The following is a 26,618-nucleotide window of genomic DNA, read 5'->3' as shown; positions in this document are numbered from 1 at the left end:
AAGCAATGAGCAAATGCTTTTTACAACAATGTTGAAAATTCAGTGTCCACCATACCAGCATTGCTGACCAGCATGCAAGCTGTCTGACCATTGGAAGGAAAAAAAAACAACAACATGGATATATAAGCATTCTTTAAAACAAAAAGAAAATATGGTGGAGGTGGGGAGGGTCATACAGACGAATTAACCAGAGATAAACCTTAACTGAGGAGACAATTAGCTGGATAACATGTACATTTGCTTTTTGAGCTATGATATACCGGTGAGAGATAAAAAGCCACTTAGTGGCCTAACTTCAACTACAGTACACTTTGTTTTTGAGAGCAGAACTGAAGGCTAATACAGATGTAACCAGTTAACCAGTAAACTCTCAATAACCAATCTTAAAGCTACGCTCTGTGATTTTTTATACCATTTTATGGGTCTATCGCTATACATTCATTCTCTGAGGCATTACTTTCAGATATCTCACAACTCGCTTATCTTTTCACGTGTTGATATGTGAGGGTTTTGATTCCAATGAACACAAACAATGATAGAGTAAACAAAGCAACTGGACCTTTGAAACCATTTGTCTTCAGGTTTACGACTACTGGTCCTGTTTTAATAGCTCAAGCACCTCATGCAGCAAGGAAGTATCTCTTGTTTGATCCACTAGAAGACTTATGACACATGCCAGCAGCACATCTGTCTTTTTGTTGTTGCAAAATCACAGAGTGTATCTTAAAAAAAAAAAAAATCATAAACACATACATATATATATATATATATATATATATATATATATATATATCATTAAGTCATTTCAATCCAAGTTATTCCAATCACATTCATTTGGGGGAAAAAAAAAAACATTTCTTTACAAAAGAAGAGGATTCTGAAAGTATTTATCCTCTGAAATCAAGAAGGATGAGCTAATCCTTAAATCTGCCAGATAGCTATAACGGTGTTCTGCCTTTGTAGTGTTCAGTATGTGTGAATTCAGCCTGTTCCTGCAACACATGACAATAAATAGGTAGAGCAAAACTCCTATAATATACCCACCTACTATAGTCACCACATGGCAAGGCATCAGTAAAATGCATGACATTTGTATATGACAATTCTGTTAAATCAAAACTATTTAACCATGTAACCACTTTCTTAAAAGCACTTTAAAGCATGGCTACCTGACAAAACAGAAGCACTGGAAGCTAATATTTCAGACACAGGCTAGCATTTTTCAAAAGAATAACCAGTGTTATGACACTAAAATGTCATCGATTTTTTCCATTTCATTCACGCACACAGAAACATACACACACTGATTCACTCATTATGACTACCACATTAAAAATGAATTTGAATTCACTGTGGAGAAGGTTTTGTTTATAAAAGTAGGTATCCTCCTACGGGACGCATAGCAGCAAAACAAAGAGTATACACAGCTGTAGTTTTCAAAGATGGTGTTGCAACAGTGGCTTGGCTGACAAAGGGAGAGGAGGTACCTTAAGTGCACTATCACATAGGGTCAAAAACCCCAAAAGAAATAAAAACAAACAAACAAACACAAACACGCACGCACACACACAAAATTCTCTCTGTGAACACAGCTGTCTTCTGCTAAGACGTGGTGCCGCCTTGTGAAGAGGCTGAAATAAAAAATAAATAAATAAAGAATTACTTAAATGACTGACTTAATGATTTCTTTATCAGTAAAATGATACTTCAAATTTACAAATTTAATATTTTTTATAATAAGTAAACAAACCTGTGGAGTCTTTAAATCTTCTTTTTGCTTCTGCTCTTTCTTCTGAATCAAAGTACCACACTGTGATTGCATACCTGCAACACAAATACAAATAATGTCATTTTTAAGTATATATACAGAAGCTGCTACATAACACAATTAAACACATTAGCATACAAATTCTTCCCCTCACATACATGCCTCTGAACTGAAGAGTTAAAAACCAAAAAAAAAAAAAAAAGAAATGAGGGGTATTTTGCTAGGAACAAAAAATGCAATTGAAAACATGATTAGAATGAACTGCAATAAAAAAAAATAAAAAAAATAAAAATTTAAATTTACTGCAATTAATAAAAAAAATATATTGTTCGAATTTAATTGTTACCAGTTAGTAACGACATATTTTCATGTGTGTACTTTATTCTTTTTTATTTTTTTTACTTAATTTCATAAAATGTTAAATTTTGTGCATGTTTGTGAGAGTGACAGAAAAAAAAACAGCAATCAATTACTTTTTTCCACAGTAGCTGTGTGTGTGTGTGTGTGTGTGTGTGTGTGTGTATATATATATATATATATATATATATATATATATATATATATATATATATATATATATATATAGTTTATAGCCTTCCAGAATATTACAAGTATTGCTTAAATTATTAGGCTTATATACTGTATGTAAAAACGTAAAAAAAAAAAAAAAAAAAAAAACCCACAGATTTTCATTTTTTGCTTATCTGACTATTTGGGGGCTCTGCCCTCATCAATCAGTAGAAAGCAAGGAAGTATCTGGTTTGATCCACTAGAAAACATACGACACATGCTAGCAGCACATCTGCCTTTTTGTTGTTGTGTTTTTTTATACAAATAATTAAAATACTGTTTCTGTTTATGAATACAACCACATTCACAGACCTGGTAGCAAATGATGGCTGTACTTCATGCGGGTTCCTACGGTCTGACCAGAAGAGCAGCAGTCGATCAAACAAAGGTTCAATGTCAGCTACGTAGGATTTTCCCTCAGGAAATATCCGCAGAACTCCGCCGTGCTCCTGAGGAGAAAAGGCGTCATTATTTACTGTTTACCTGCAGCACAGAGAAATTATAAAAGTTTGAGGCTAGTAGCATTCAGCCTACCATGGCCTTCCAGTTTTTGTTCAGGTAGTAGATGCAGGTGACACAGCGGCCATCTGCATTCGGGTTATCTACGTGCTTCACGTAACCTGCCCCATTGCCTGGATAGCATGCTACCATCGCCTGAAACGGAAAAATACAGACAAAACAGACTCATGAGCCCCTTTTTAAACACATTACATTTCAGCACATTTAAACCTCCGTCTTCAGCCAGATAAACAAGCTGCAAACACTGAGATATGGAATGCACATTGTTTTATCAATTGCTACCGTACCCAAAAGAGTACCAAGCCTAAAAATACTCTTAAGCAACACCCATTAGAGCTTTGTTTTTCATCTTAAGACATTCCTTAAGGCGACAGCAGAATCATGTTCCAGATACACTGCCTTTTTCTGCTTATCTGACTATTTGGGGGCTCTGCCCTCATCAATCAGTAGCGGCCCCAGTGGAAAGTTCTAAAGGTCTGGCAGACATACTTAGGCATGTCCTGAAGCTCGTGAGCCTGCCTGCTGTGTGGCCTTCCCCACACAACACAATATCAACACGCCTCATTCTCACAATGAAACGGGAAGCAGAACTCCCTCCACATCACTTCACCCCCACCTGGCCTTCTGACCTTGCACGAAGTTTAGCACGCGATATAAGCCGGTGACTATACTGTACAACGCAGGCATTTCCCTCCATTATAAGACCTTAAAATCGAATACGCTGCAAATGCTCATAACAAATACTATATAGATTTAGACCTATTATGATGCTTGCTAAATAATAAGCAGCCTATATGTAATGGACATATGCATTTTGGGAAGAACAGGATGCTGCAATGGATTGAGGCAAGGAAAAAAAGGATTAGTTGAGAAAAAAGATTGCAGACACATCTAAAACTCCAAGAACTACAAGTAGACAAATTAAATATGGATAACATCTTCAAAATTCTACACTTTTTCAGGTTATTATTCAAATTCAAAAAACATTCTGTCTTAAGTAATTAAATTACACCTAAATTTCACATACCTTGTTATGCTTTGATTGATCACTAAGATCATTTGTAATAATAACATTCATTTAGAAAATAATTAAAAATTTTCACTAGTGCTCTCAGACATTTGGACAGTTTGAATAATTTTATAGTTTTACAGTTTTATAGGTTGATAGGATAGAACTGAAAAAAATGCTGCAGTAGAGCCACATTTAAGACCAAAAAAATAACTACAACTAAGTACAGTACATTTTGTACAGTAAATATATATATATAAGCAGCTGTAGAGTACAGTAGTCTCACAGTAATCATTATTTAGTCACTGCAAATTCACTCATCTAATTTTCTTCTTCCTCCTTATGAAGTGATTACAGTTCAGGGGGAAAATGTGAATGGGAAATCTACACTGTCCAGCTCACAGGTTTGGTGAGTTTGTTCACATGTTGCTTCCTGGAGTACTAAAAATATGTGAGCGCTTACCTAATCTTACGCTGACTAACTGCTGTGATTGTGTAAACTTAAACACTGTTCTAATTTCACTGTATTTGTTTTTGTAATTGCTTTGGAATTGTTAACATCAGTCGAAGCTCTAACCTTTTTGATTTTTTCACTGCTTTTGTAATCTGTAACTGATAACAGCTTTAAAAAGGTAATGAGTAATCAGCAAAGGAAGTACAGTAGCCTTCCTAATCCTGCCACATTGGGAATTATAGCTTCAATGTATTAAAGAGCTGCTCCCTGAAACCTCAGAAAATACATCCCAAACCCAACAGCTAAATCTGTTTCAAAACATAACCCCATTTTCCCTTAATCATCGTCTCGACAGACCCTGCCACACAAGTGCCGCAGTAGCCATTCACTGGCGCTCGTGTTTACATTTCTCCAAACGAGTTTTTATCATGGTCTCTTTCCCACAATAAGGGCACACGTAGGTTTGCCGTCACAGCACAATGTAAACATGTATGGAGAGGTCTGGAAGGAGGAGTGTGTGTGTGTGTGTGTGTGTGCGTGCGTATGTTTGTGTGTGCAGGGAGAGAGAGAGCAGGCCTGGCTGACTGCCAGCACTATGAAGGTTTAATGACAGTGCTACGTGTTGAGCGTGAGGCTGCTGCTATACCCTGCACCCAGTTCGGTACACAACAGCAGTATTCAGCTCCAGCTCCCAAGCCCCCTCCCCCAGGGGTCAGATAGCAAGTACAGCCCTTTTCACGGCATTCCAACTAAAGACTACTCTTGGACAGCGAGAGCAGGATCTTTCATTTGAACTTCAATTTGAACTTTTTCTTTTTTAACTTGCTCTTTGTAGGAACCTTCCTTCCCCGAAACATTACGTAATCTCTGGGGGCCACTGAGCAGTACAGGCCGCTATGCTGGGGTACCCCTATAGACACCCCTATAATCCCTATAGAAGTGCTTCATGCTGGAGCAGCAGCGTAGCGTGACAAACTACATGCTTCCTTTTCTTCAGCAGTTTTGACAAAAGTTCTAACTTTCAAACTTTTAGTATCTGGCTACAATTTCAACCATATACTCGATGTTGTATTCCACCACATTTAAAACTATTTACAACATTTTTATAGTATTGTCAGGTGTTACCAGAATACACTAACCAGTCCATGACTGCCAGAAACAGACCCTTCACACTTTGCAATTTACAACCTCCCATTAGTTTCAGTTGAGTAATTGGATTCCAGATCTGTAATCAGCATAAACAACCAACACAGTCAGTACGTGACACAAGTGCTGCACCTTCCCGACTGGCTAGCTGCAAATTACGCCAACGTACAATGCACGTTTACTTCGATGGAGTGAAGTATTGAGGATTTTCTCCACTATTTGCACTCCAACAAAGTTACTTTGGAGAGAATCCATTTGGGCACTTGGTGTTATCTGTTGATAAGTGCCTTTATCAAGGGCGCAACGGCAGTGATCTGACGAAGGGCATTTGACCACAGGCACCGGGAGGTTTAGGGGGATGGGGGAGATATACACAGAGCTCAGGCAGCTGACTAAAGTGAAAGCAGCTCACTTACTCACTTCCCGTTACCTCAGCCTGAGCTTCCTGTGAAGTGGAAGCTGTGGGGAGAGTCACGTACTACTCGTGGTGCACTCTCGAAAGGCTAGGTCTGACAGCCTATCTGTGGCATTTATCACCTATCACACCACAACATAACAAACAGCTACTGTAACTGTACTGAGGACTTGAGATAAAAGAGGACGATGACTCAGCCAAAAGGCTAGAGAATGTATGACATCTGCCTTCAAATAATAAATACACAGCCTTTTTTTAAACCATTGTTTTTACCGCATTGTTTAGCAGTTTCTGCAGCACTCTAATTCTGCAGATGTGCAGTCAAGCTGTTGATAACAGTGGCACACTGCAACTATATAAACACACTATAGACACTACTTTTTGACCATTTTCAATAGAGATTATTACCTTTTTGTTAAAAGTAGTGCCAATCATTAAATCACTTCTATTATGGGCCTTACATACTCTGGGTATATTGCATGTGAGTTGCCCTGACGGACTAACAATACATTTTCTCCACAAAAACTGGGCACTGCAACTCTATGAATAAAGTATCTTTAATCATGGGGGAAATCACGTACAAATGTAGCAAATAAATGAAAAAGCAATAACTTACCAAAAATAAAAAAGAGGAAATCTAAAAACGACAGGATGACCACAAGAGAAAGTAATTTTCTGTAATAGTTATCCTGAACTGAAAGTTTGGACACCCCTGTTTTGTTTTGTTGTTTGTAAAATGTAACAAATTCTTTTCAGGAAACAAAATTAAGAACACCTTTTGTATTTATTTGCCAAATTTAGCCTATTGTAAAAAAAAAAAAAAAATTATATACACATAAATATTACTTTTAGTAAGATAAGATAAGATAAGATAGTCCTTTATTAGTCCCGCAGTGGGGAAATTCACAGTGTAGCAGCAGAAAGGGATAGCAGGACACTCAGTTACAAAAATGTGGATAAATAATTTACACTATATACACAATATAAATAAGAATTAAAAAAGCAATAAACAATATTATTTACAGCAAAAGACTCTTAATTGCACATGGAGGGGATATTGCACATAGTATTCCCTTAACATGAACATGTGTGTGTAGTTAAGTGTGTGTGTATGTGGTCCGCTGGGAGCAGATGCAGTGTAATGCATAGTATATAAATATAATAATATAAGCACATGCATCATTTTATGATTTCCTTTTCGTAGGTTATTTTATCAAATAAACAATTGTGCTTTAATATTGTGCAAATATTGTCTTCTTTATCTTTGTTTCCTGTAAAGAATTTACATTTACATATTATATTTTTCAACTTTTGCATACAACTGTGTGTGTGTGTGTATATATATATATATATATATATATATATATATATATATATAGATAGATAGATAGATAGATAGTGTGTGCTTTTGCCATACAACAATACAGCAATTACAGTAAACACAGATACAGTAATGTGGGTTTTTTAGTAATGTTACTGATGTGTAAGAACAGATTTGGTTTTCTGTGATCTCCAGACACTGTATGGATTTGTTCAGGTTAACCAGCATCTCACCTGATTTTATTTAAGACGGAACTGAGAAGATAAACTAGGCCTTAGAGGATAGCTGTAAATACTGAACTTCCAGAGAGCAAGCTTTAGAGATGGTTAACACACTCAAATAACCATGCACTATTTGTATTCATTTGTATGTATTTTCCTGTAAAAAAATTGTTTACTATTTTTTCCAGATAAATAGCTTAAATAATTATTTTCTGTCTAGTGTGGCACTACATTAGGCTGTGTGAGCATTACACTGCATCTGTGTGTATATTGTATATGATTTCTGTATCTTACATATAAAACTAGAGAGACACCAACAGCTGGATTTATTCATTCTTCGTGTGTGTCATCAAACTTGGCCAATAAATCTGATTCAGATTCAAACCTGTGCATGTGCATGTGTTTCACAGTTCGCTTCAGCATATTTTAAATGAGTATGAAGTCAACAGAAATGATTGGTTCTCTCCAAAATCACAAAAACAAATAGATCTTAAAACAAGATACCCAGTTCTCCTTCCACGATGTTTAGAAATCAAGAACACATCACTAGCAAACTCAACTCGATCAAAATAAAGTTGAATGCTAAACCTAAAAAAAATCCTTTTTATCATAATGGAGATAACTAAGTTAAAACCGGTTACGCTATATGTCCAAATGTTTGTCTTAATGCCCCCCAGCATTGAGCTGTGGAGCAGTGGAACTGTGCTCTCTGAAATGATGATGCTCCATCCAATACTTTTGGGTTGAGTTGGGGAGTTGGGGAAGAGGTGGTGGTTATTATCCAACATCCTGACCTCCCTAACACTCCTGTTGATAAATAAAATCAAATCCTCAGCAGTGCCCCAAAATGTAGTAGAAAGCCTTGCCTGGACAGTACAGAGAGGTACTCCAACAAAAGCGGGATAAACTATTTAAATAATCTTGATTTCGGAAGAAAACAATGAATGCGCAGGTGTCCCAATACTTCTGTCCATTTAGTGAAGCTAAGTCAACTCTAACGAAGCGCGTTCGCGTTTAGTGGCAAATTCACTGGGGTCGTCGGTCGTACTTACAGCGCATGCGCAATGCACTCTTCAGCCGCAACAAGTTCACTCAGCGCATCTTTTGTTTACAGTCTCCTACATCTGATTAAACATACATTTAGTCTACATTAAAACGTTGTGGGCGTGTGGACTACATTACTTTGCAGTGCAAAAAACAACAAAAAAAAAAACATTTAGTTCCAGCTCTCCTGTACATTAGCTGTGCATGTAGCACTAGTATGTCAGCTAGCCTATACCCGAGAGTTGGACCCACAGTAAACTCGCTAACACCACAATAATTCAGCTTCATGTTATGTCATGATATTACTTGAATGCGCAATGTTTCTTTCCACACAAGAGCTATTTCAGCAAGGAGCCTCTTACCTTCGACCGCTCACGGATAACGTTTTTGCCCAGCCGTCCGATGCACAGAGAGATCAACTTGTCGATGAGTTTCAGTAAGAAGTTGATAGCATCCGCACCCCTCTCGGTTCCGCTCACCCAGGCTATCTTATCGCCTCTTATATGTCTTTTGGAAACTCCTGAGCCTCGACCAGCGAGCTGCCCGTCGTTCAAAAGCCCGGCACAGTGCATTTGTTTCACCTGCTCCAACACCATGTGTCCAACCGTATCGCCTAGAAATTTGTCCACGTAAAAGTAACCTCGATCCAGCAGAGCCGGTACGATCTGCTCCAAAGCCAGCTGCTCCAGCTTCATGTCCACCAGATGCTGAATGAAAGGCATTCCTGCTCCGAGCTCTCTGTCTGGAGGTCGAAACTACGCTCCTTCAGCAGCCTACAGTGCAGCCTAACGCCTGCCTCCCTTTTCAATCCGAGCCATCCAAAACAAGAGGAAGAGGGTAAAGTGTCTCTGTTCAGAGTTGGCTCTGTTTACTTGGCTTAGCTGACCCTTCCTACACTACGCTGAAGGAAGAGGCTTAACACACCCCCTCAACCTGTCTGAAAATGTGAAACGTGCAGCTCGTGTAGTAGCGATCAGAGGAGGGAGGGGCGGAGACCGATTTTTTATTTTACACCGATTTCATTAAGCTAAAGCACAGCTAATGCCCTGCTGTTATGAGCTGCTCGAATTGGAGGCAGTAAGCTCTCTGTGTTCTCTGTAAGAAAAAAAGAAAAAGCTAAACAATGTCGTTAGCTTGTTAAGCGTCTCCCGCCCCCCGCCATTGAGGATCCGGAGGGGCGCATGTAGGCTACAGCTCGCGCTGCACGTTCACACGAACACGCGCCCAGGGTGTTTCTTCCACCCGTATTCCGACATACACTGTGTCGTCTGCAGTGTTATGATTGGCTGGTCGTATCCCGCCCTCCAGTATTACTATTGGCTAGTAGATCCCATTCAGGCTCGTCTCGCCTCAAAACGGGTGGGACAAAAAGCACAACCCCACCTCTCATCGTCTCGGGAACGTGTACAGTTGGGGTTGTTTCATGTCGCAAAACTTGAGTATTTTTCAGTGGAAAGCACCCGGAGCAATCATGTGGCAGCACAGGAACACCAAGTGTTTAATTACAAACACGCTCAAAGCCATTTTCAGCAATGTGTGTTTTTCTAAATACACGCAACGTATTCGTGAGTAAGATGATGGTTAATTTGAATGATATTAAAGAAAACTGAAAGCTGATGGTAACAGGCGAACCTGAACTGTTTACACTGGAGTTGCCTCATACTGAATCTAGCAAAGTGATATTCACCAAACATACCGATGCACTTCGTTGAAAACAAGATTATGCAACATGATAAATGATTATAGGTGACTAATGTTTGGTGGTTAATGGTTTTTTGACCATTGGCCTCAGGGGCGGCGCCAGAGGTGTTTTATAGTGGGTGTTTTTGTATGGTTGAACTAAGGTGCTACTGCATAGACTACATTTATTTAAAAAAACAAAAAAACACAAAACATCGATAGCCATATAAACTTTAGGAGGCAAATAAACAATTATTTAGTACTGATAAACTTTCAGTATCCAATAAAACAGTCCCAAGGCCGGTCATCACCACCCACCGTTTAGCTTACAGCGTTTAAAGGACCAAGATGGCGTCTGTTTAGTTGCTCCCACACAAACCAAACCAGCAACATCTCTGCTCTCTTTGTAAGTCTCATCACTCCTCAGTGTCACTTTAGGCACCTTCAGCAGTTTTTGTTTGATTTTTATTTAGTTTAGAGCTGAGTAAACTAATCCAATCAGCTAAGTCATGGTCAAATCTAAAGGGTCGTCAGTAACGTGGCGGCAGACTAGCGGCCCCTAGTGGTATTTTCTGCCGGTTTCGCGTCGCTTGCTATTAGGACGCAGTTTTTTACCCTGTGCTTAAAGCTTGTTATGTCACACCGGGCGCGACTTAATAGTACAGCTGATTGATCATTAGTCTATTGAACAACTTGTGAATGAGCCCAGCAGTTTCTGTTCTTTTAAGACAACACAAGACAACCGTATTCACTGTTGGACACCGATGGAATTTGGCCTCCGCCTTTAACCCCGTTAGTGGCCTTTAATCTGTGCAGTAGATTAAACACACACACACACACACACACACACACACACACTAGTGAGCAAATACAGACAGTGACAGTGTGCACATGTGCCCGGAGCGGTGGGCAGCCATCACTGCGGCGCCTGGGTCCTTGCTCTATCCGCTGAAGTTTGTATTAGGGCGATGGTACAACAGGATCAAATACAGATGTTCGCTGCTTCGTTTGGGGAATTAGACTGCACAATATAAAAAAATATATATGAAAAGAAAACCTAAGCACCAGAACATATTTTCTCAAAGTAACACATTACAAGGTACGGTAACCGTGTCTGGTGTAAAATTGGCTTTATAGGGCAAAAAAGCAAAGCGAAGCTGAGAGGAACTCAATACTCCAACTAAGGGGCATTGCCCCCTCATGCCCCGCATCACATCTGGCCAGATGGAACCCTTATCTGTGCTATATAGACCAAATCATCATGCTTATCAACATATAGATTTTTGGTACGTCCTGATAGATAGCGCACCTTTTATTATAGTTTCATATTTACCACTTGTTTTATGTAGCTAAAAAGACCGAACAAAAACTGTGTTGTTTAGTTCTCTGCTAGATACAGTAGGGGGCGCTAGTACTTCAACACGTTTTAAAAAAGGTTCATAACAAACTGTGTACAAAAGGTTTTCCTTACATTTGAGGAATCTTTCAACAGAAAGATCAGTGTAAGAAACTAAATGGTGAATGACTGCCTGTACTAAAAACGCTTTTAAGGACAGACACACTTTGTATAGAGCTATTCTTATCAGCAGGTCATGATGCATGTACACTCACATATTTTATTTACAGATTGGCTATTCTTAAGAAGCTGCCAACATAAACACATTTTATATTCCTAAGAAAATACATTTTCCTAAGAAACTTCACACATCGACAATGAATTATTTATATATCGTTTACATATATGAGATTATATGTATGTATATATTAATTTACACGTATAAATATGCACTGCGTTCTCTTTCCCAGAGTGAAGGTGTGAATTTGTACATTTTACATGATTTTAAACAGAAAATTGAATAAAAGTCTTGAGTCAAGACAAGCTGAGTGTAATGTAGAGGGAAATGTCGTTTAAACAACTGAAACAATAGTGTCACCTAAATAAACTGTACCGAAGGTGAACCACAGTGATAGTTTGCACGTTGTAAAGCAATAAATCATGTGAATGTTTAATTAATTCACTTTCTGCGAGCTGTGATAGCTGTAGCTGGGTTATGGTGTAGGTCAGAGACTATAGGCCACTACATCAGCTCTCAGTGTGGTCTATGCAACTTGATCAGACGTTTAAGGGCTAGGCCTGTAGTGGAACACTGACCTTGTGTCTCCCCCGGATCTTGTAGCTCCCAAGTTGTCCGTCCGCGACCGTGATCAGTTTGTCCATCCTGGACAGCAGGAAGCCGATGTTGTGGCAGCCCGCCTCGGTTCCGTCCAACCACGCGATCTTGTCCCCCCGGATGGCTTTGCTCTTGTCCCGCGTCTGGCACGCCAGCTGCCCGTCCTGCATGCTGCCGCTCTCGTGGATGCGCCGCACCTCGTGCAGGACTCGCTCTCCGACTCGGTTCCCCAGAAAGTTGTCCACGATGCACAGCCCGTACGAGTTCATGCACGGCGCCACGTACTGCTGCACGAGCTTGTGTGTGCTGAGCCGCCGCCGCTCGCTGCTTGCCGACCGGTTGCTGTGTGGTTGCAAGAGCTCGCGCGGAACTTCACCCTCCGCGCTGCCCGAGCACAGAAGCTTGGCGCCCCTCGCGCCATCTCCGACTGCGCCTTCCTCAGCGCTGCTCGTCGAGCCGCTCTCCTCCATCTGCCTGCGCGCTACAGGAGGCCCCCTGCGCGTCTCGCTGCTGCTCGCGTTTCTCGCGCGGGATAGGCGCAACCGCGCGCTACGTGAACGTCGAACCGTGTACCCGAGACCACATTTATCACGCTGCGCGAGCGCTTGCTCTCGCGCTCGCTTTAGGCTCCCCTGTATAACATATCAGCTGAGTCATGCAAAGAGAAGACTAGAAGACTTCTGGGCGATAGATAACTTCTCCAAACTGTCTCTGCTCCGCGCTAATTCCCGTCTGAACGGCGAGAGGTCGCTCGGTGGCGCGGACGTGCGCTCTGCACGCAGCTGCTTTTGCTTTTGCTTCTTAAAATGCCTTTAGAGCAAATGAGAGTCAACAAGCAGTTTACCTACAGGGTACTTAGAAAGTCCAGTTTGAGCTCGGCGAAACCTTCAGCGATGCATGTGGCTGTTTATCAGACTGACTTCTGAACTTGAACTTGGTGCAGTGAAGGCGGGGGTCCTTTTGCGCGGTCCTTTTGTTTTGTTTTTAATAGTAGGAAGGATGGCAAATGGTCGTTTTACTCATTTAGGCGCAGTGTAGGCTATTAAACCACTTCTAGTAACAGCCTACGTGCACTTACATTGTCATCTGAGTTCAGATGAACCCCAGAGTAACGTTTACATTTAGTTCAGCCTGCAGACGCAGTCATTCAGGGGGAGGTGGTGGGGTGGGGGTGTGTGTGGAAATGTTCCTTGTTTAGAAATGCACAGAATTTGATTTCTTTTCTGACTCTCTGACTTCAGGAACTAAGAGTTGTGATGTTTACAACACAAATACAGTCACTTAATGTTCAAGCCTTGTCCTCTACGTTTTGATGTGATGTTGATAATGTAAGAATGGTAAAGTAATGGTAAATCTGGAAAGATGAGTTTTTTGGGGGGGACTGCATGTACCTCTCCACCATAAATCGAATAGAAAAAACTACATTTAGGCTAAACCATAATTAAAACATGCATTAACTATTAGTAACTGTTTAGTGTTATGAGGATCTGTGATCTGAGCATTTAAAGGCATTAGTCTGGTTCCCAGCACCAGCACTTGAACAGTTCTAATCTAGCGAGGGCATTTAAATGTCGATGTTTTTATTTTAATGATTGGCTTATCTGAAAAGTCTTTATTTTCACCTAATAGAAAGGGGAACCAGTGGTATCCCCTTTAACCCCTTTAACTACTTTCAGTGGGTGTTTATAATCTGTGGCTATGCAAACATGTTTACACAATTTTTAGCACAAGTTGTTTTTAAATCTAACCTAATCAGTTTTACTCAGATTACAAAGCTTGAAGTGAACTGTGATTCAGGTATCTGGTGATATGCTTCAGGGTTTTCCTCAGAATTAGCCTCCAGAGCCTTTGTGCAGTCCCCCTCTTCAAACATTTGTGAAAGAAAGAGCTCACTGAATTCCAGCATGGTAATGTAATAAGATACCAAACATTGCAACAAGTCAATTTGTGAAATTTCTTCCCTCCTACGTTTTCCACCATCAACTGTAAGTGGTACCATTGAAAAGTGGAAGAGTTATGTGGCAGACCACATAACGTTACAGAGCAGGGTGTTAGAGCTGCAAAGGGGGAAAAATCAATGTTCATGCCTATGAACTTAAAACTGGTGCAAAGAGAAGGTGTACCCTTGGTACCCTATATATGTTATAATATATGTTACTCAACTGTGTTTCACTTCTCTGTTTTTTTGTGCAACACATTCTGTGGAACTTGCATGTTTCCAAATATGTAATAGTGATCAGCCTGTTTTTTTTTTTTTTGGCGGTGTAGCAGCAGAAGGTTACCTGTGTCCTACCACTAGGCTGACTGTGTATAATTTTACAGAAATTGGATAGTTTCCTGGAGATCCACTATTGATACCTGTACGCAATTGCTCCTAAAAGTCCTTATCAGAACAAAGTAGAACAGTTTGCAAGACAATACCATGTTCTACTGTATGTTTTATGAGATTAATACACACCAATGAGCTAAAACATTACAACCCTTATGCCTAAAACTGCTGTTGGTCCTCTGTTGGTACTCGTCAAGATCTCTGAAGGTGTCTTGTGGTGTCTGGCACAGAGATATTGGCAGCTGATCCTTTAAGTGCTGTAAGTTTCGAAATGAAACCGCCACAGATGTTCCAGTATGTCCCACAGGTAAACTGTGCACCCAGGAAATGGGATTCATCAGACCAGGCAACTTTCTTCCATTGCTTCAAGGTCCAGTTCCAGTGCTTGCATGCCCATTGTAGATGATTTTGACAGTAGACAGGGGTGAGCATGGCCATTCTGTCAGTGTCAGAGCATGGCCATTCAACCCAGACAGGATAGCCATAATTGCCCTCATTCATCAATTAAGTCTTCACACCTGACCATTTTTTCCACATCCAACATAACGAGATTGCAGAAACAGGCTGTGAAACTGTTTACGAGAACAGACAGCTATTGCCACTCCTTTACATGTAGTGTTAAAAGACAATCAGCATTAGATAAAGTGGCTTAATATGAACATAGAATAATTCTTATAGTCTTATAGTTTATGCACCTGTGTACATTCCCATGATTATTGCCCTCGGTCCACTGGCGTCCCCACACGGAAGAACTGAAGAGCCTAATAGCTTGAGGGACAAAAAATCTTCTAAGCCCATTTGCTTCTTATTTGCTTCATTTGTTTGTGGTCATAGGTGTATAGGTAAGTGAATAACATCAATGTATTCACATTAAGAATCACGAATAGCGGATTCTACAAGTGCTTTACCCATGTCAGTTCCATAATGATTAACCTTAAATGTGTATTTAATAGTCTTTGCTCAGCTGTGTTTAGCCATGGCTGGTGAGGGATACTCATATAGATATTTATACTGCCACTGAGTCAGAGGAGGCCCACAAAAGGGACCTTGGTCCTGTTTACCAACACCTTAAGGCAGCTGCTCCAAACCAGTGGAACAATTATAATTGCAGCGTTAGCAGTTCACACTATTTGCACTATATCTGAGGTGCAAACTCCAGGCAACCCTTGAACATGTACGTGAGAACATCCCCATCCTGTAGTTTAAACAGTAACCAGCTGCTATTTTCATTCTGAGTCCATGCCAGCAAGATGAATCTGAGAACTAGGCTGAATATCATTGGCTGGTCTGTAAGATCACACCCACAACACATCCTGTGGGTGACAAGCCCCGCACAAAATAGTGTCTGTATGTGTGCCGAAACCTTAAACGCAAACTAAGGAACATTAATCATAGGTATCAAACGACTTCATGAAGACCTTCATATTTGTCCCTGTCAAGAACCTGATTTGCTTTGCTGCCTTACCTAAAAATCTTTTACTTTAACCAGCACACATAATGAGACATGCAGCAAAACGGGTGTTCATATTTGTCATGAAGTGAAACTAATACATAACTGTAATGGTGACAATTTGAGAAGCTCAAGCTGCACGTACACTGCTCACCCATAACATTAAAACCCTCTGTCATGTTGGTCTACAGCTGTGAAATGCCGATGCATGGACTCCACAAGACCTCTGAAAGTGTCCTGTGGTATCTAGCACCAAGGTGTTAGTTGGAGATCCTGTAAGTCCTGACCAGATGGGCTAGCCTTCGCTCCTCACACCCATCAATGAGTCTTGGGCACCTATGACCCTGTCAAGGTTTACCAGTTGTCCTTTCCTGGACCACATTTGGTAGCTGGTTGGTACTGGAAACACACCACAATACCTGCCTGATGTTCTGACCCAGTCAGCTAGCCATCACAATTTGGCCCTTGTCAAAGTGGCTCAGACTGTTATGCTTGTCTATTTGTCCTGCTTTTAACACATCACCTACATCACCTTCGAGACCCTGCTGGTCACTTGCTGCCTAATATAAATATAATAAATCATTTTTGACAGATGTCATTGAAATGAGATAATCAGTGTTTTTTCATTCAACTGTCTGTGGTTTCAATGCTATGACTGAACGGTGTATGGGTATGATATGTACTGTATGTGTGTGGTTTGTCCCCTCTTGACTATCTTTTGTTCAGTGTCTAGTGTGGCATCTTCCAGGGCAGGTTACAAACAAGATAAATGATCTGAGTAATAAATATTGGCTCATAAAAGTCTTTTATTTTTGACATAACTTAAATCAGGCAGTTCCTTCTGTTGTGTTGACATTTCATGATGAACTGATCAATAGAAATGCTCTAAAATGACTAAAATCTTTTTACATTGACTTCCTTTGACAGATACCGTTTTTATCTTCTTCTGTAAAGTTGCCATTTTAGCAATAAGAGGTTTCTGGTGCAACAGTGATGATAAAGTGTGTTTCTCTGAACTTGCACTTGGAAAAGCTTCATCAGCTGATCCATATGGTCCTGATATTGATTGACATCCACATTTTTACAGAAAGCCGGTTCTTTGTAAACAAGATTGCTGACATGCAGAAATTCTATGACTCTAAAGTACATCAAAACAAGATCTGAAGTTTTGTTTTTTTTGTGATAAAACCATCACACATCACACACCAGATGTGACAGTACACAAGTGGAGATTGTAATGCTTAAAAATGCTTTAAAAAACAAAAGACAAGCTAAAATGAAAGGTGGATTAGATGGTAAAGGGAAGGATGTATTTATTGAAGTAGTATTTATATACACATAGTGAAAGGTGCCACAAAGTTACCACCTGAGAGACTTGCTTAGTTTTGAAATGGTAACAATCATGAGATTAATATACAGGCATTTCTCTGCAAGAGGTCACACAGTAGGTGAATAAGAAACAAACAACTACACATTGCTGCACCAGTCAAAATAAATCTTTATAAAACATTACAAATATGTATACAATTCAATATACACATTTTATTATCATAAAATATTTATCATCTCAATAAACCACTGCTGTCAAAGCCGAAGCATTATGAAAAATGTCAGCAGTGTAGAAAAGACGCATCATTTACTAACAGGGCAGTATATGTGCTCAGAGTCTGAGAGACTGCTCACTTATACGGAACTACGTAGCCACAGACATTAAGACTACAATGGATCCATTAAATATGCCTCCTCTGCTTGATCCTTCATCGTCCTTTCTCCACCGTCTCAGCCCACCAACTGTTCATGTTTCCAGTGACTGCAGGCACAGTGCAACAGCCCTGCAAGAGAATTCCTCTTTTGAACCAACAGGGGGAAACCATGGACATCCTAAAAGGTGTCTGAAGCTCAGTCCGTCATTGGACCACTTCGAAGTAGTGTAAAATAGCCATAATGTGTTGGGGCATGAACACATAGCCCGTGTACACGGCCATTGCTGCTACAGAGACCAGGAGAGAATCTGACATGATGTTAAGGCAACATTTTAACATTTAAGAGAAATCCTACAATGGCTAATATGATCACACTTTCAGTAAATGTTCATAAAGCCTGTCAAAAAATTAACAATAAAATGAAGGAACACCATCATTGAAATTCTGTGCTGTCTTTAGAGCCTGTATGTAGAAAGCTTCTCAGAGCTAGAGTGCTGATCTTACAGTGCTGAGTTCCAGCGATTTTCCTAATGAACAGTTTGTCAGCATTCCCACTGTGAGGAACTTCATGAATACAGATACTTTAACGTGATTTAAACTCAATCTGAAACTTGACACTGAACCTGTCCCTTTCAATTAATACATTCAGCTACTTTAAGCTACACCCATTGCTGACACAGGCCTGCAAATACACACACTACTGGTCTAGTTCAGTGTTTCTCAACCCCGGCCCTGAAGACACCCTGCCCTACACATTTTAATGGTTTCCCTGCTTTAACACACCCACTGCAACTCTGAAAGGACTTAGTTGGTTAGTTGAATCAGCAGTGTTGGGAGAAGGGAAAGCAACAAACATGCAGGGCGGGGTGCCTTCAGAACCAGTGTTGAGAAACACTGGTCTAGTCCCTGTAGAGAAGTATTGCCAATAGCATAGGACTCTCTGGAGCAGGTAAACATGACTCTATTTCCATCATGTCTAGTGCCAGGCGTGGCCTAGAGGGTTATAAAGCCTCCCAGCATTGAGGTGTGGTGCATTGGAACAGTCCATCAAATACTTTTGGGATGAGTTGCGGAGATGATCATCCCACATTCTGACCTCACTAAAACTCACAGTCACTGAATGCAATCAAATCTTCTCCAAAATCTAATGCTCCAAAATGTAGTAGAAAGCATTACCTGGACATTAGAGGCAGTTACTCCAACGGCAGGGTAAACTTTTTAAAACCCTTGATTTCAGAAGAAACAATGAATAAATAGATGTCCCAATACAGTATAATAAAGTGCATGGTTTGTCCATATATGTGCCTTGTCAAATGCATGACTATTCATCATACAATAAAAAAAGAGAAGAATAATCTTTGGTTGTTTGGAATGTTCAATTAAAACGTCACAGACTTGTACCTATCTGTAAATCAACATGCATCAACTGGCCTGGAAAAATTACATTAACCATCACGTTTCACATCCCCCTTCCTTTCATCATTAAGCAAAAACACTGAGCTAGCTAACATATGGAAATATGTTGCTGTACTGAGGGTCCACATTTTTTTTAGGACCATGGTCGGACAGCCCTAAAATCTGAGGCATTTTTTTAATGGCAAAAATAGCAAATGCATATTAATAAAAGTATATCACCACGCTCAGTTTTTTTTCTAATTGAAAGTTTGACTGATCTGTATACATCTATAATTGACGACAAAAAAACATGTATAGTTTAGATTTAGATTATTTTAAGACACTGACTAGCAAAACTAGCAGAAACCTGTCTAACAATATTAAGATAAAAAGCTTAAAATAAAAGAAACAAAATGTTAAAATGTTAAACTGCCTGTATATTTTAATCTGTACACAGAAGTGGTGTGGTGGCATCTGCCATCTTCTATGGAGTGGTCTGCTGGGGCAGTAGCATCTCGACAGCAGATAAGAAGAGACTGGACAAACTCATAAAGAGGGCCGGCTCTGGGGTGCTTCTTAGACCCAGTGCAGGTGGTGGGAGACAGGAGGATGACAACCAAGCTGGCATCCATGCTGGAGAACAGCTCCCATCCCATGCATGAGACTCTGGCAGCACTGGGCAGCTCCTTTAGCGACAGGCTGCTTCACCCCAAGTGTGTGAAGGAGCGGTATCGCAGGTCCTTCCTTCCTGCTGCCGTCAGACTGCACAACCAGCACTGCTCCCAGCGGACCACATACGCACACACTTAACTACACACACATGTTCATGTTCAGGGAATACTATGTGCAATATCCCCCCCCCCCATGTGCAATTAAGAGTTTTTTGCTGTAAATAATATTGTTTATTGCTTTTTTAATTCTTATTTATATTGTGTATATAGTGTAAATTATTTATCTAATTTTTTGTAACTGAGTGTCTTGCTATCCCTTTCTGCTGTTACACTGTGAATTTCCCCACTGCGGGACTAATAAAGGACTATCTTATCTTATCTTAAGAAAAATAAACACAGATTGCTTTTAAATTACAATTTCATTCCAGTGAAACTATATTTGGGTCACATCTGTGCCATAGTTTGCAAAAATGACTTACAACAATGCAAACTGTGCACGATTTCAATTCAAAATTCACACACACACACACACACATTAACTCCTCTCACATGCCACTCAAAACAGAGGCGTGGCCTGACAGCGAAAACAGATCTCCCCAAACCGAAATGAATCGCACGTCAGCGTACATACATACTGCCCTGCGTCTGTAAGTACACAGCACTCACTTTAAATAATGTAAAGTCTTCAATACAGTTCGTTTCTTGAGATGAAACAAGAACCAGTTTCGGGTTTTCTGGTGAAACACGAACACGCTTCTTCCGTATTGCGAAGACACGACGTGATGACGTATGACCGTGTCGCTCAGATCTTGTGATCTACAAATCATCCGCATAACCAATTTCAATGACAGAGTACTTTAAAGCTCTGGCCACCAGCCAGTATGTTGGCCGCAACATACTGTACGCCTACAGGGTCATGCACATCGTTTAAAATCCCAATGTTACATGACATTAACACTATAATAGTGATTAACCACCATATATTTCATCAGTACAGGTACAGCAATTGTGGAAACAGTGTAAGTGATTGGCAGTAATCTGACACCGTCTTCTGATGAATCACTCCACTTTAACACACCTTAAGTTTCTCAGCCAACTAACGTCAACTACTGAGGTGAGCTGATACAGCACATCAATGAAATCCGGTGTAAATAAAACATCCTAAATATAATAAACACGTCTAGGAGATTATCTAACATGCATACCGATTAAGATTTGTAATTTCGTGCACTTGTTGCTAGCTGTAGCTAAATAGCTAGTTAGCTAATTAGGTTAACAGAGGACAATGGCGACATACGGTACCACGATTGCAACAGTGAAATACTATATAACGTAAGGATACTGAAGACGGTTCTCTCCCAAGGCTCCAACATATACAGTGCTGTGACGAGAAGGTATTGGTAGTAAAACCAAGAGATTTGCTTCCAGGCATCTGTAATCGCCATGTTCTCTACTCGCCCTCCTCGATTTCTCCGCTTTCTTCCGGTTTCTTCACAAAGCGTGGATTATTGAAAATGACGACACCACGAGTCAGGAATCTGCTGCTATCTGATTGGATGTTTGGGTGTGGGGTGCGAGTGTAGATTTACATATTCATTTCTGCGCGGCTTTGGGATTGGCCGTGGGACGAAGCGGGTTTTGTCTAGAGAAATAAACAGTGGAGCAACATATTATGGAGCCTCTGAATGATAAAAAAAAACTAAACACTCATTTTAACAAACGAAACAGTGAATTAAACTGAGTGATTATTAAAAGAACAATTTATTAAATTGAGAAAGTTTTACGTCTCTAAACCTTATTTGTGTACCTTGATATTTGAGGCTCTGTAACATGAAGAAATTACCTAAAATTTTTGTTAAAGTAACATGAGCAAACATTATCACTAACTTTCACTAAAGACCCTCAGTTAAACCCAATCCCAAATGTAATTATCCAAAATAAAACATTTTTTTATGTCCCCAAAAAGATTTATTTCAATAATGCATGACAAGCACACAGTCTTTTGGCTGTAACTCTTTGTAAAAGAGTATTTTTAGTTTTTTTGGTAAGACTACATCAAACGACTGTCCTGCATCAGTTTAAAAAAAAAAAAAAAAACTTGAATCAGGGAACATTAAATGTAAAAACCTTTTTTACACATATTTTACATTAATGTGAATGAGTACAGAGATATTTTAAAACACCCCCTTATTCTCACCTGTGTTTCATCAACATCTATACAGTGACTTTAAAAAAAAAACAATTCAGAGTCCTTTGTCACACGTATGTTATCCATTCAGCAATGGCTTGCTAGGATGTTGAAGAAATGGTAGACCTCATCTTTATCAAACACAGCCACTTCAGTAGAACATTCTGTACACTTGACTGGATGATAAATCTCTTCCTCATCCATTCCACTCAGTCTGGAGTCGGTCAGACCTGCCTCCGCCCCAGTCTCTGTAGATGTGGACCCCTGAAGAGCTTTCTTCCTGCGTCGGTTCTTCTGTTTGGCTGCTTTATACCTTAGCACTTCACCCTTACTCACTGTACAATTCATCACAAACATAGCTCTGTACTGCGTCCTGTACTTCTCATGTCTGTGTATAAACAAAAAAAAAGAACCCCAAAGGATTAAAGTTTACTTCTTAATATACTGGTTTAGTGATCAGTTACACTGATAGAGGCCGTTAGCACTCAAATCAGTTCACAGAAAGCACAGACACATTTCAACTCCCAGTTCTTCCTCATGTATTTACAAATATGCCAACTGCCATAGGACTAACATAGCCTGGGTACTTATATAACTACAGTCCCCATTTGCTTTCACTACGTGGTTGTGTTCTTATTCTTATCCTTGGTTTTGTCTTCATATTTAGGAGTCAACTTTAAAAGAAAACCCTTTGTTTTAAACAGTGATCAGTAGGCCACAAACGCAAACATTCACAATACTGTTCTGCAACAATGTCAGGGATCTGTCCAATGTGAGCAGCTTTTGGTGGACTGGTGTGATAGTACCCTTACCTCTGACAGTCTAGACATAGTGTGGTCATACATGCAGGACAGTTGAGGACGGCATCACTGCTCGGGAGGGGGCGGGATTTGCTTCTTTTGTCTGCAGATGATGTAGTCCTGCTGTGGCTTCTGTACCTATATTTCACCCGAAAGGACAAGCAGAAAACATAAGACAGCTGTTCTGCTTCGGTTAGTACGGTGTTGGACTACAGTGGTAGTATGACTCACTGTTTTCTCCTGGCATCTACCCACGCCTGATCCCGATCATCTTCGTCTGGATCATATAACAACTCATCATTCGTAGGTATAGTGCGCTGCTTTCTCCTCTTACTCTGGGAGACACCTGAAACACACCATTATAACAGGCAGACAATCAATACTAATGTTTGTACATGACAACTCGTAGCACTGCTGCATTGCTTCTATTCTTGGCACTCTTACCAGGTGGCGCGTCTTCATCTGAATCTGAATCAAAGTATATGTCGTCGTACTGCAGAGGTTGCGTTCTTGCCATGTTTTGTGTTGCGGCATTGTCACCAGTCTGGGAGGTCTCACCTGCAGCTGAAAGAGACACATTTCTGTTACACTGCAAGCACATCACCCAGATCAATACTCCACAGTTTGGACACAGTCTGCATTGGGAAAGTTGTAATGGTAACCTTGAGAAGATGGAAATGTCCAGTTGCACTCCATGGATTTCATAGTGCTGCTCAGCTCTGCCTCCATCTCCTTCTCAAACTCATCCCCACTGGATGACTCACTCTCCCCAGTCAAGTACTCGCGGATGAGCTTCTTCTTCTGATCTGGAGTTCCATTAAGAAGGATGTCAAGCTCATCTTCCGAGCTAAGGGACAATATATTCAAACATAGGTAAGCATACTGCTTTATTAATCAAGGTTAGCGCATTAAGCCAGATACAATTATGGGCCTAAAGACAGAATTCAGCCTACAGATCTAGAACACACTCTGGCCGGTTGTAATCCAGGCCTCAGAAACTTGAGCCACATCCAAGACTTTTATTATGCAACTGACTTACAGTAATTGTCCAAATGTTCCAATGTTTCCTCTTAAATCAATGGTACTAAATCAAGTTTGTCCCCCTTTTGCTGCAGTAACAGCCTCTACTTCAACCAGATTTAAAAATGTGAGTCATGAACAACCCATTTTTTTAGTGTAAATTCAATAACATTTGAAGTATCTTATCTATTTCTACAGAACAATAAAACCAACAGCAAACTGTCCAGCTAGGAGTCAGAAATCATGCACAACTTGTGGATACAGGAAAATACAAAGCGTTTTACATTTATATTACTTTGACATTTAAGGAATTTAGCAGACGCTCTTCTCCAGAGCGACTTACAAAAGTGCTTTGCTATTTACCCAAGAAGAAGCTCAGCTTTTTACCTTTTTTACCTCAGCTCAGTTTTACTTTTTATTCACTTGTTTTGAATTACAAATAAACAAATGTACTTAATATTCACCAAAGACACACAACAGTTGGAATTTTGAGTATAACCTGATTTAACCTTCCTCTAGTGTTAGGGTCGTGAGCGACCCATTTGTAAGTTTAAATGCATATAAATACTACATAAATGTGTTTATTGCATCAGTTTCGTGTTACTTTGTCTAGAACCTTTATTTAAACAAAATAAATACATATAAATATATTTTACTAAATTACAAAATGCTCTTGATAAAATTATGACCTTTCTGTTGTTAGGGTCAATTTTGACCCAGGTATAATTTAAGTTAGTTAGAAAACAATAATAAATTCCAAAACTGAAATCATAAACACACTGAGCTGCCCCCTGAAATGTTGCAGGTGAAGGACAGGGCTCCACTTTCCTCAAAGTTTCTTTTTACAGACACCACCACTGCGGTTTCATACTGTCCAAAAAACGACGGAATGTGATTCTCTTCACAAAGATGCAGCTGTGTCATCAGGAAGTGACAAAAAGCCCATAATTATCCTGGACTACCACAAAAACAAAGGAGGAGTGGACAACCTGGACAAGCTGACTGCCACCTACACTTGCCAGCGAATGACCAGGAGATGGCCAATGGTTGTATTTTACAACATCCTCGATGTGTCTGCATACAATGCATTTGTGTTGTGGAACCAAATTCACCAAGGGTGGAACTCAAACAAAAAAAACAAGTGAAGGATGTTTCTTGAGAAGCTAGGAAGATCCCTTGTCAAGGCACACATTAAGCAAAGGGAACGGGTGCCCCGAGACCCAGCCGCTGCAGCCTTGGTCAGACAGCTGCAGAGCTCAACAAGCACTCCATCCACACCCACAGCAACACGAAGAGCATCAGCACCAGCATCCTCCTCAACCAGCCCTGCCTCAACATCAACCACAACAGCCACACATATATATATATATATATATATATATATATTTACATTTAGGAAATGTTTTCAAATGCCCTTCAGTAATAGTCAGGTACTAGAACAACCTTTTTTTATTTATATTATTCTCTTGAGGCTCATTTGACTATATTTTTATATTGAAGATGAGGGGTATTCTCTCAAAAGAAAGGCCCAGAGGGCCACAACAAAAAATATTTAAACCAATCATTTCATGGATGAGAAAGCCTAACAAGGTAACTAAGAGGTAAGAAACAAATTGTAGGATAAATAATTGTTTTTAGGGTATCTGAAGGGTGATTTAAGACACGGGTCAAAACCGACCCGTTAACATAAGAAAGAGTAACAGAAAGTTAACACAAGAGGAAGGTTAAATGTTTTTGTTTTTAATTCAATTGTATTTGGACATCAACTATACTACAATCAGCTGCCAATGATGCAGCTAGGTGGCAGTAATGACAGAGCCTTTACATGCTCTATATAGTTTGTGTGTGTGGTAATATGTACATTTTAAAATATAGATCATAATTGAAATAAAAAAATCAAAAGTAAATAACACAGGCACTGCATCTTCGTTGCTATGACCTGCATAATTTACATTTAAATTACATATCCTTACATATACCGTGTTTTGTTTATTTCAGCCCAAGAGAGAAAACTACTACTACTACTACTACTAATAATAATAATAATAATAATAACAAGAATAATAAATAATCATCATCCTCATCATTATAATAAGGTCTTGGACACAGGCTCGTGTACTGTTGCTCCATCGACAAAGCTTGTCTATATAGATTGTACACGCAGTGTAGCTGAATTCACGCAGGGCAGTGTGAGGGAACAAGAGGTTCAGTGTGTGTCTCTCAGAGTCAGATTCTCATCACATAATTATCTGTTTGTTGAGCGCAAACCCCAGCAAACACACCACCCTCACCCCATGCCGCTTGTTGACGTTAACCGCGCGTACTGCTGTGACTGCTGAACATTACCTGACTGCTCGCTCTTCGTCGCTTGGTTCCTCAATCTCGTAGGAATCATACTCTTCTTTTCGGTTCATCCTTTCTTGAATCCAGAGAAGGGAAAGTTAAACTTCAGGCTGGGAGTAAAAGTAAAGATGGTACGAATCCTCTCCGGTAAAATACAAGAAGGCGTGACAGCAGCTGTGTATACTTCCGGATCAAAGTTTTTCCATATGATGCTTCAAAATAAAAGTTGTCCGAGGCCTCAACCAAATCTCCTGCTGTGCTGAAGTGTTAATGGCGCATTTATTTGTGCCAGTTAACATTAAATGTCATTTAATTTCTTTAACATTAATATAAAAATGCATTTGATGATAGACAGGTATGTGTTGCAGGCTCTATAGTATGTATAGTGTTGAAAAATGAAA

The 26,618-nt window shown here is 39.9% G+C and overlaps 4 protein-coding genes across 5 annotated transcripts in view; all 4 read right to left on the bottom strand.

The window, feature by feature from the left end:
* The window catches only part of LOC140564198 (prolyl hydroxylase EGLN3-like), a 10,000-nt gene extending 257 nt beyond the window's left edge, over positions 1-9,743 (bottom strand). The window contains exons 1-5 of the mRNA XM_072689416.1: positions 8,830-9,743; positions 2,873-2,992; positions 2,651-2,787; positions 1,751-1,824; positions 1-1,631 (exon numbers count right to left, since the gene is read on the bottom strand). The exon at positions 1-1,631 is cut by the window's left edge and continues 257 nt beyond it. Coding sequence (XP_072545517.1) covers positions 1,603-1,631; positions 1,751-1,824; positions 2,651-2,787; positions 2,873-2,992; positions 8,830-9,189 — 720 coding nt within the window. The 5' untranslated portion in view covers positions 9,190-9,743 and the 3' untranslated portion in view covers positions 1-1,602. The remainder of the gene's footprint in view (positions 1,632-1,750; positions 1,825-2,650; positions 2,788-2,872; positions 2,993-8,829) is intronic.
* A 1,324-nt stretch (positions 9,744-11,067) lies between these two features.
* On the bottom strand, positions 11,068-13,096 carry egln3 (egl-9 family hypoxia-inducible factor 3). The gene is made up of 2 exons (XM_072689417.1): positions 12,300-13,096; positions 11,068-11,168 (listed from the first exon to the last, which is right to left on the bottom strand). Exons 1-2 carry the CDS (start codon positions 12,786-12,788, stop codon positions 11,130-11,132), a joined length of 528 nt encoding a protein of 175 aa, XP_072545518.1. The 5' UTR covers positions 12,789-13,096; the 3' UTR covers positions 11,068-11,129.
* A 4,479-nt stretch (positions 13,097-17,575) lies between these two features.
* sptssa (serine palmitoyltransferase, small subunit A) lies at positions 17,576-21,351 on the bottom strand. Its single transcript, XM_072690390.1, has 2 exons — positions 21,209-21,351; positions 17,576-18,108 (listed from the first exon to the last, which is right to left on the bottom strand). Exons 1-2 carry the CDS (start codon positions 21,309-21,311, stop codon positions 18,005-18,007), a joined length of 207 nt encoding a protein of 68 aa, XP_072546491.1. The 5' UTR covers positions 21,312-21,351; the 3' UTR covers positions 17,576-18,004.
* A 460-nt stretch (positions 21,352-21,811) lies between these two features.
* Positions 21,812-26,375, bottom strand: eapp (e2f-associated phosphoprotein). Of its 2 annotated transcripts, none has more exons than XM_072690388.1 (6): positions 26,221-26,375; positions 23,517-23,701; positions 23,299-23,418; positions 23,086-23,200; positions 22,867-22,992; positions 21,812-22,442 (listed from the first exon to the last, which is right to left on the bottom strand). In XM_072690388.1, exons 1-6 carry the CDS (start codon positions 26,286-26,288, stop codon positions 22,142-22,144), a joined length of 915 nt encoding a protein of 304 aa, XP_072546489.1. In that variant the 5' UTR covers positions 26,289-26,375; the 3' UTR covers positions 21,812-22,141. The 2 variants fall into 2 exon arrangements, with proteins under 2 accessions (XP_072546489.1, XP_072546490.1); XM_072690389.1 differs by having other exon boundaries at positions 23,517-23,660; positions 26,221-26,362.
* Between the last annotated feature and the right edge of the window lie 243 nt (positions 26,376-26,618).

Source organism: Salminus brasiliensis, chromosome 10 (genome assembly GCF_030463535.1).
Source record: "Salminus brasiliensis chromosome 10, fSalBra1.hap2, whole genome shotgun sequence".
Taxonomy (NCBI): domain Eukaryota; kingdom Metazoa; phylum Chordata; class Actinopteri; order Characiformes; family Bryconidae; genus Salminus; species Salminus brasiliensis.
This window is presented reverse-complemented; position numbering and strand designations above follow the sequence as displayed.

Excerpts from the sequence above, each read along its gene's own strand:
- egln3 (XM_072689417.1), bottom strand. The coding sequence starts at position 12,788 with ATGGAGGAGAGCGGCTCGACGAGCAGCGCTGAGGAAGGCGCAGTCGGA. Across the intron at positions 11,169-12,299 it reads AGATCCGGGGGAGACACAAG|TCTAATTCCCCAAACGAAGC; the intron begins GTCAGTGTTCCA and ends TATATTGTGCAG.
- sptssa (XM_072690390.1), bottom strand. The coding sequence starts at position 21,311 with ATGGCGATTACAGATGCCTGGAAGCAAATCTCTTGGTTTTACTACCAA. Across the intron at positions 18,109-21,208 it reads TTGGGAGAGAACCGTCTTCA|ATTCTCTCCTGGTCTCTGTA; the intron begins GTATCCTTACGT and ends ACATCATGTCAG.
- eapp (XM_072690388.1), bottom strand. The coding sequence starts at position 26,288 with ATGAACCGAAAAGAAGAGTATGATTCCTACGAGATTGAGGAACCAAGC. Across the intron at positions 23,419-23,516 it reads GACATTTCCATCTTCTCAAG|CTGCAGGTGAGACCTCCCAG; the intron begins GTTACCATTACA and ends TGTCTCTTTCAG. Across the intron at positions 22,443-22,866 it reads CTATGTCTAGACTGTCAGAG|ACATGAGAAGTACAGGACGC; the intron begins GTAAGGGTACTA and ends GTTTATACACAG.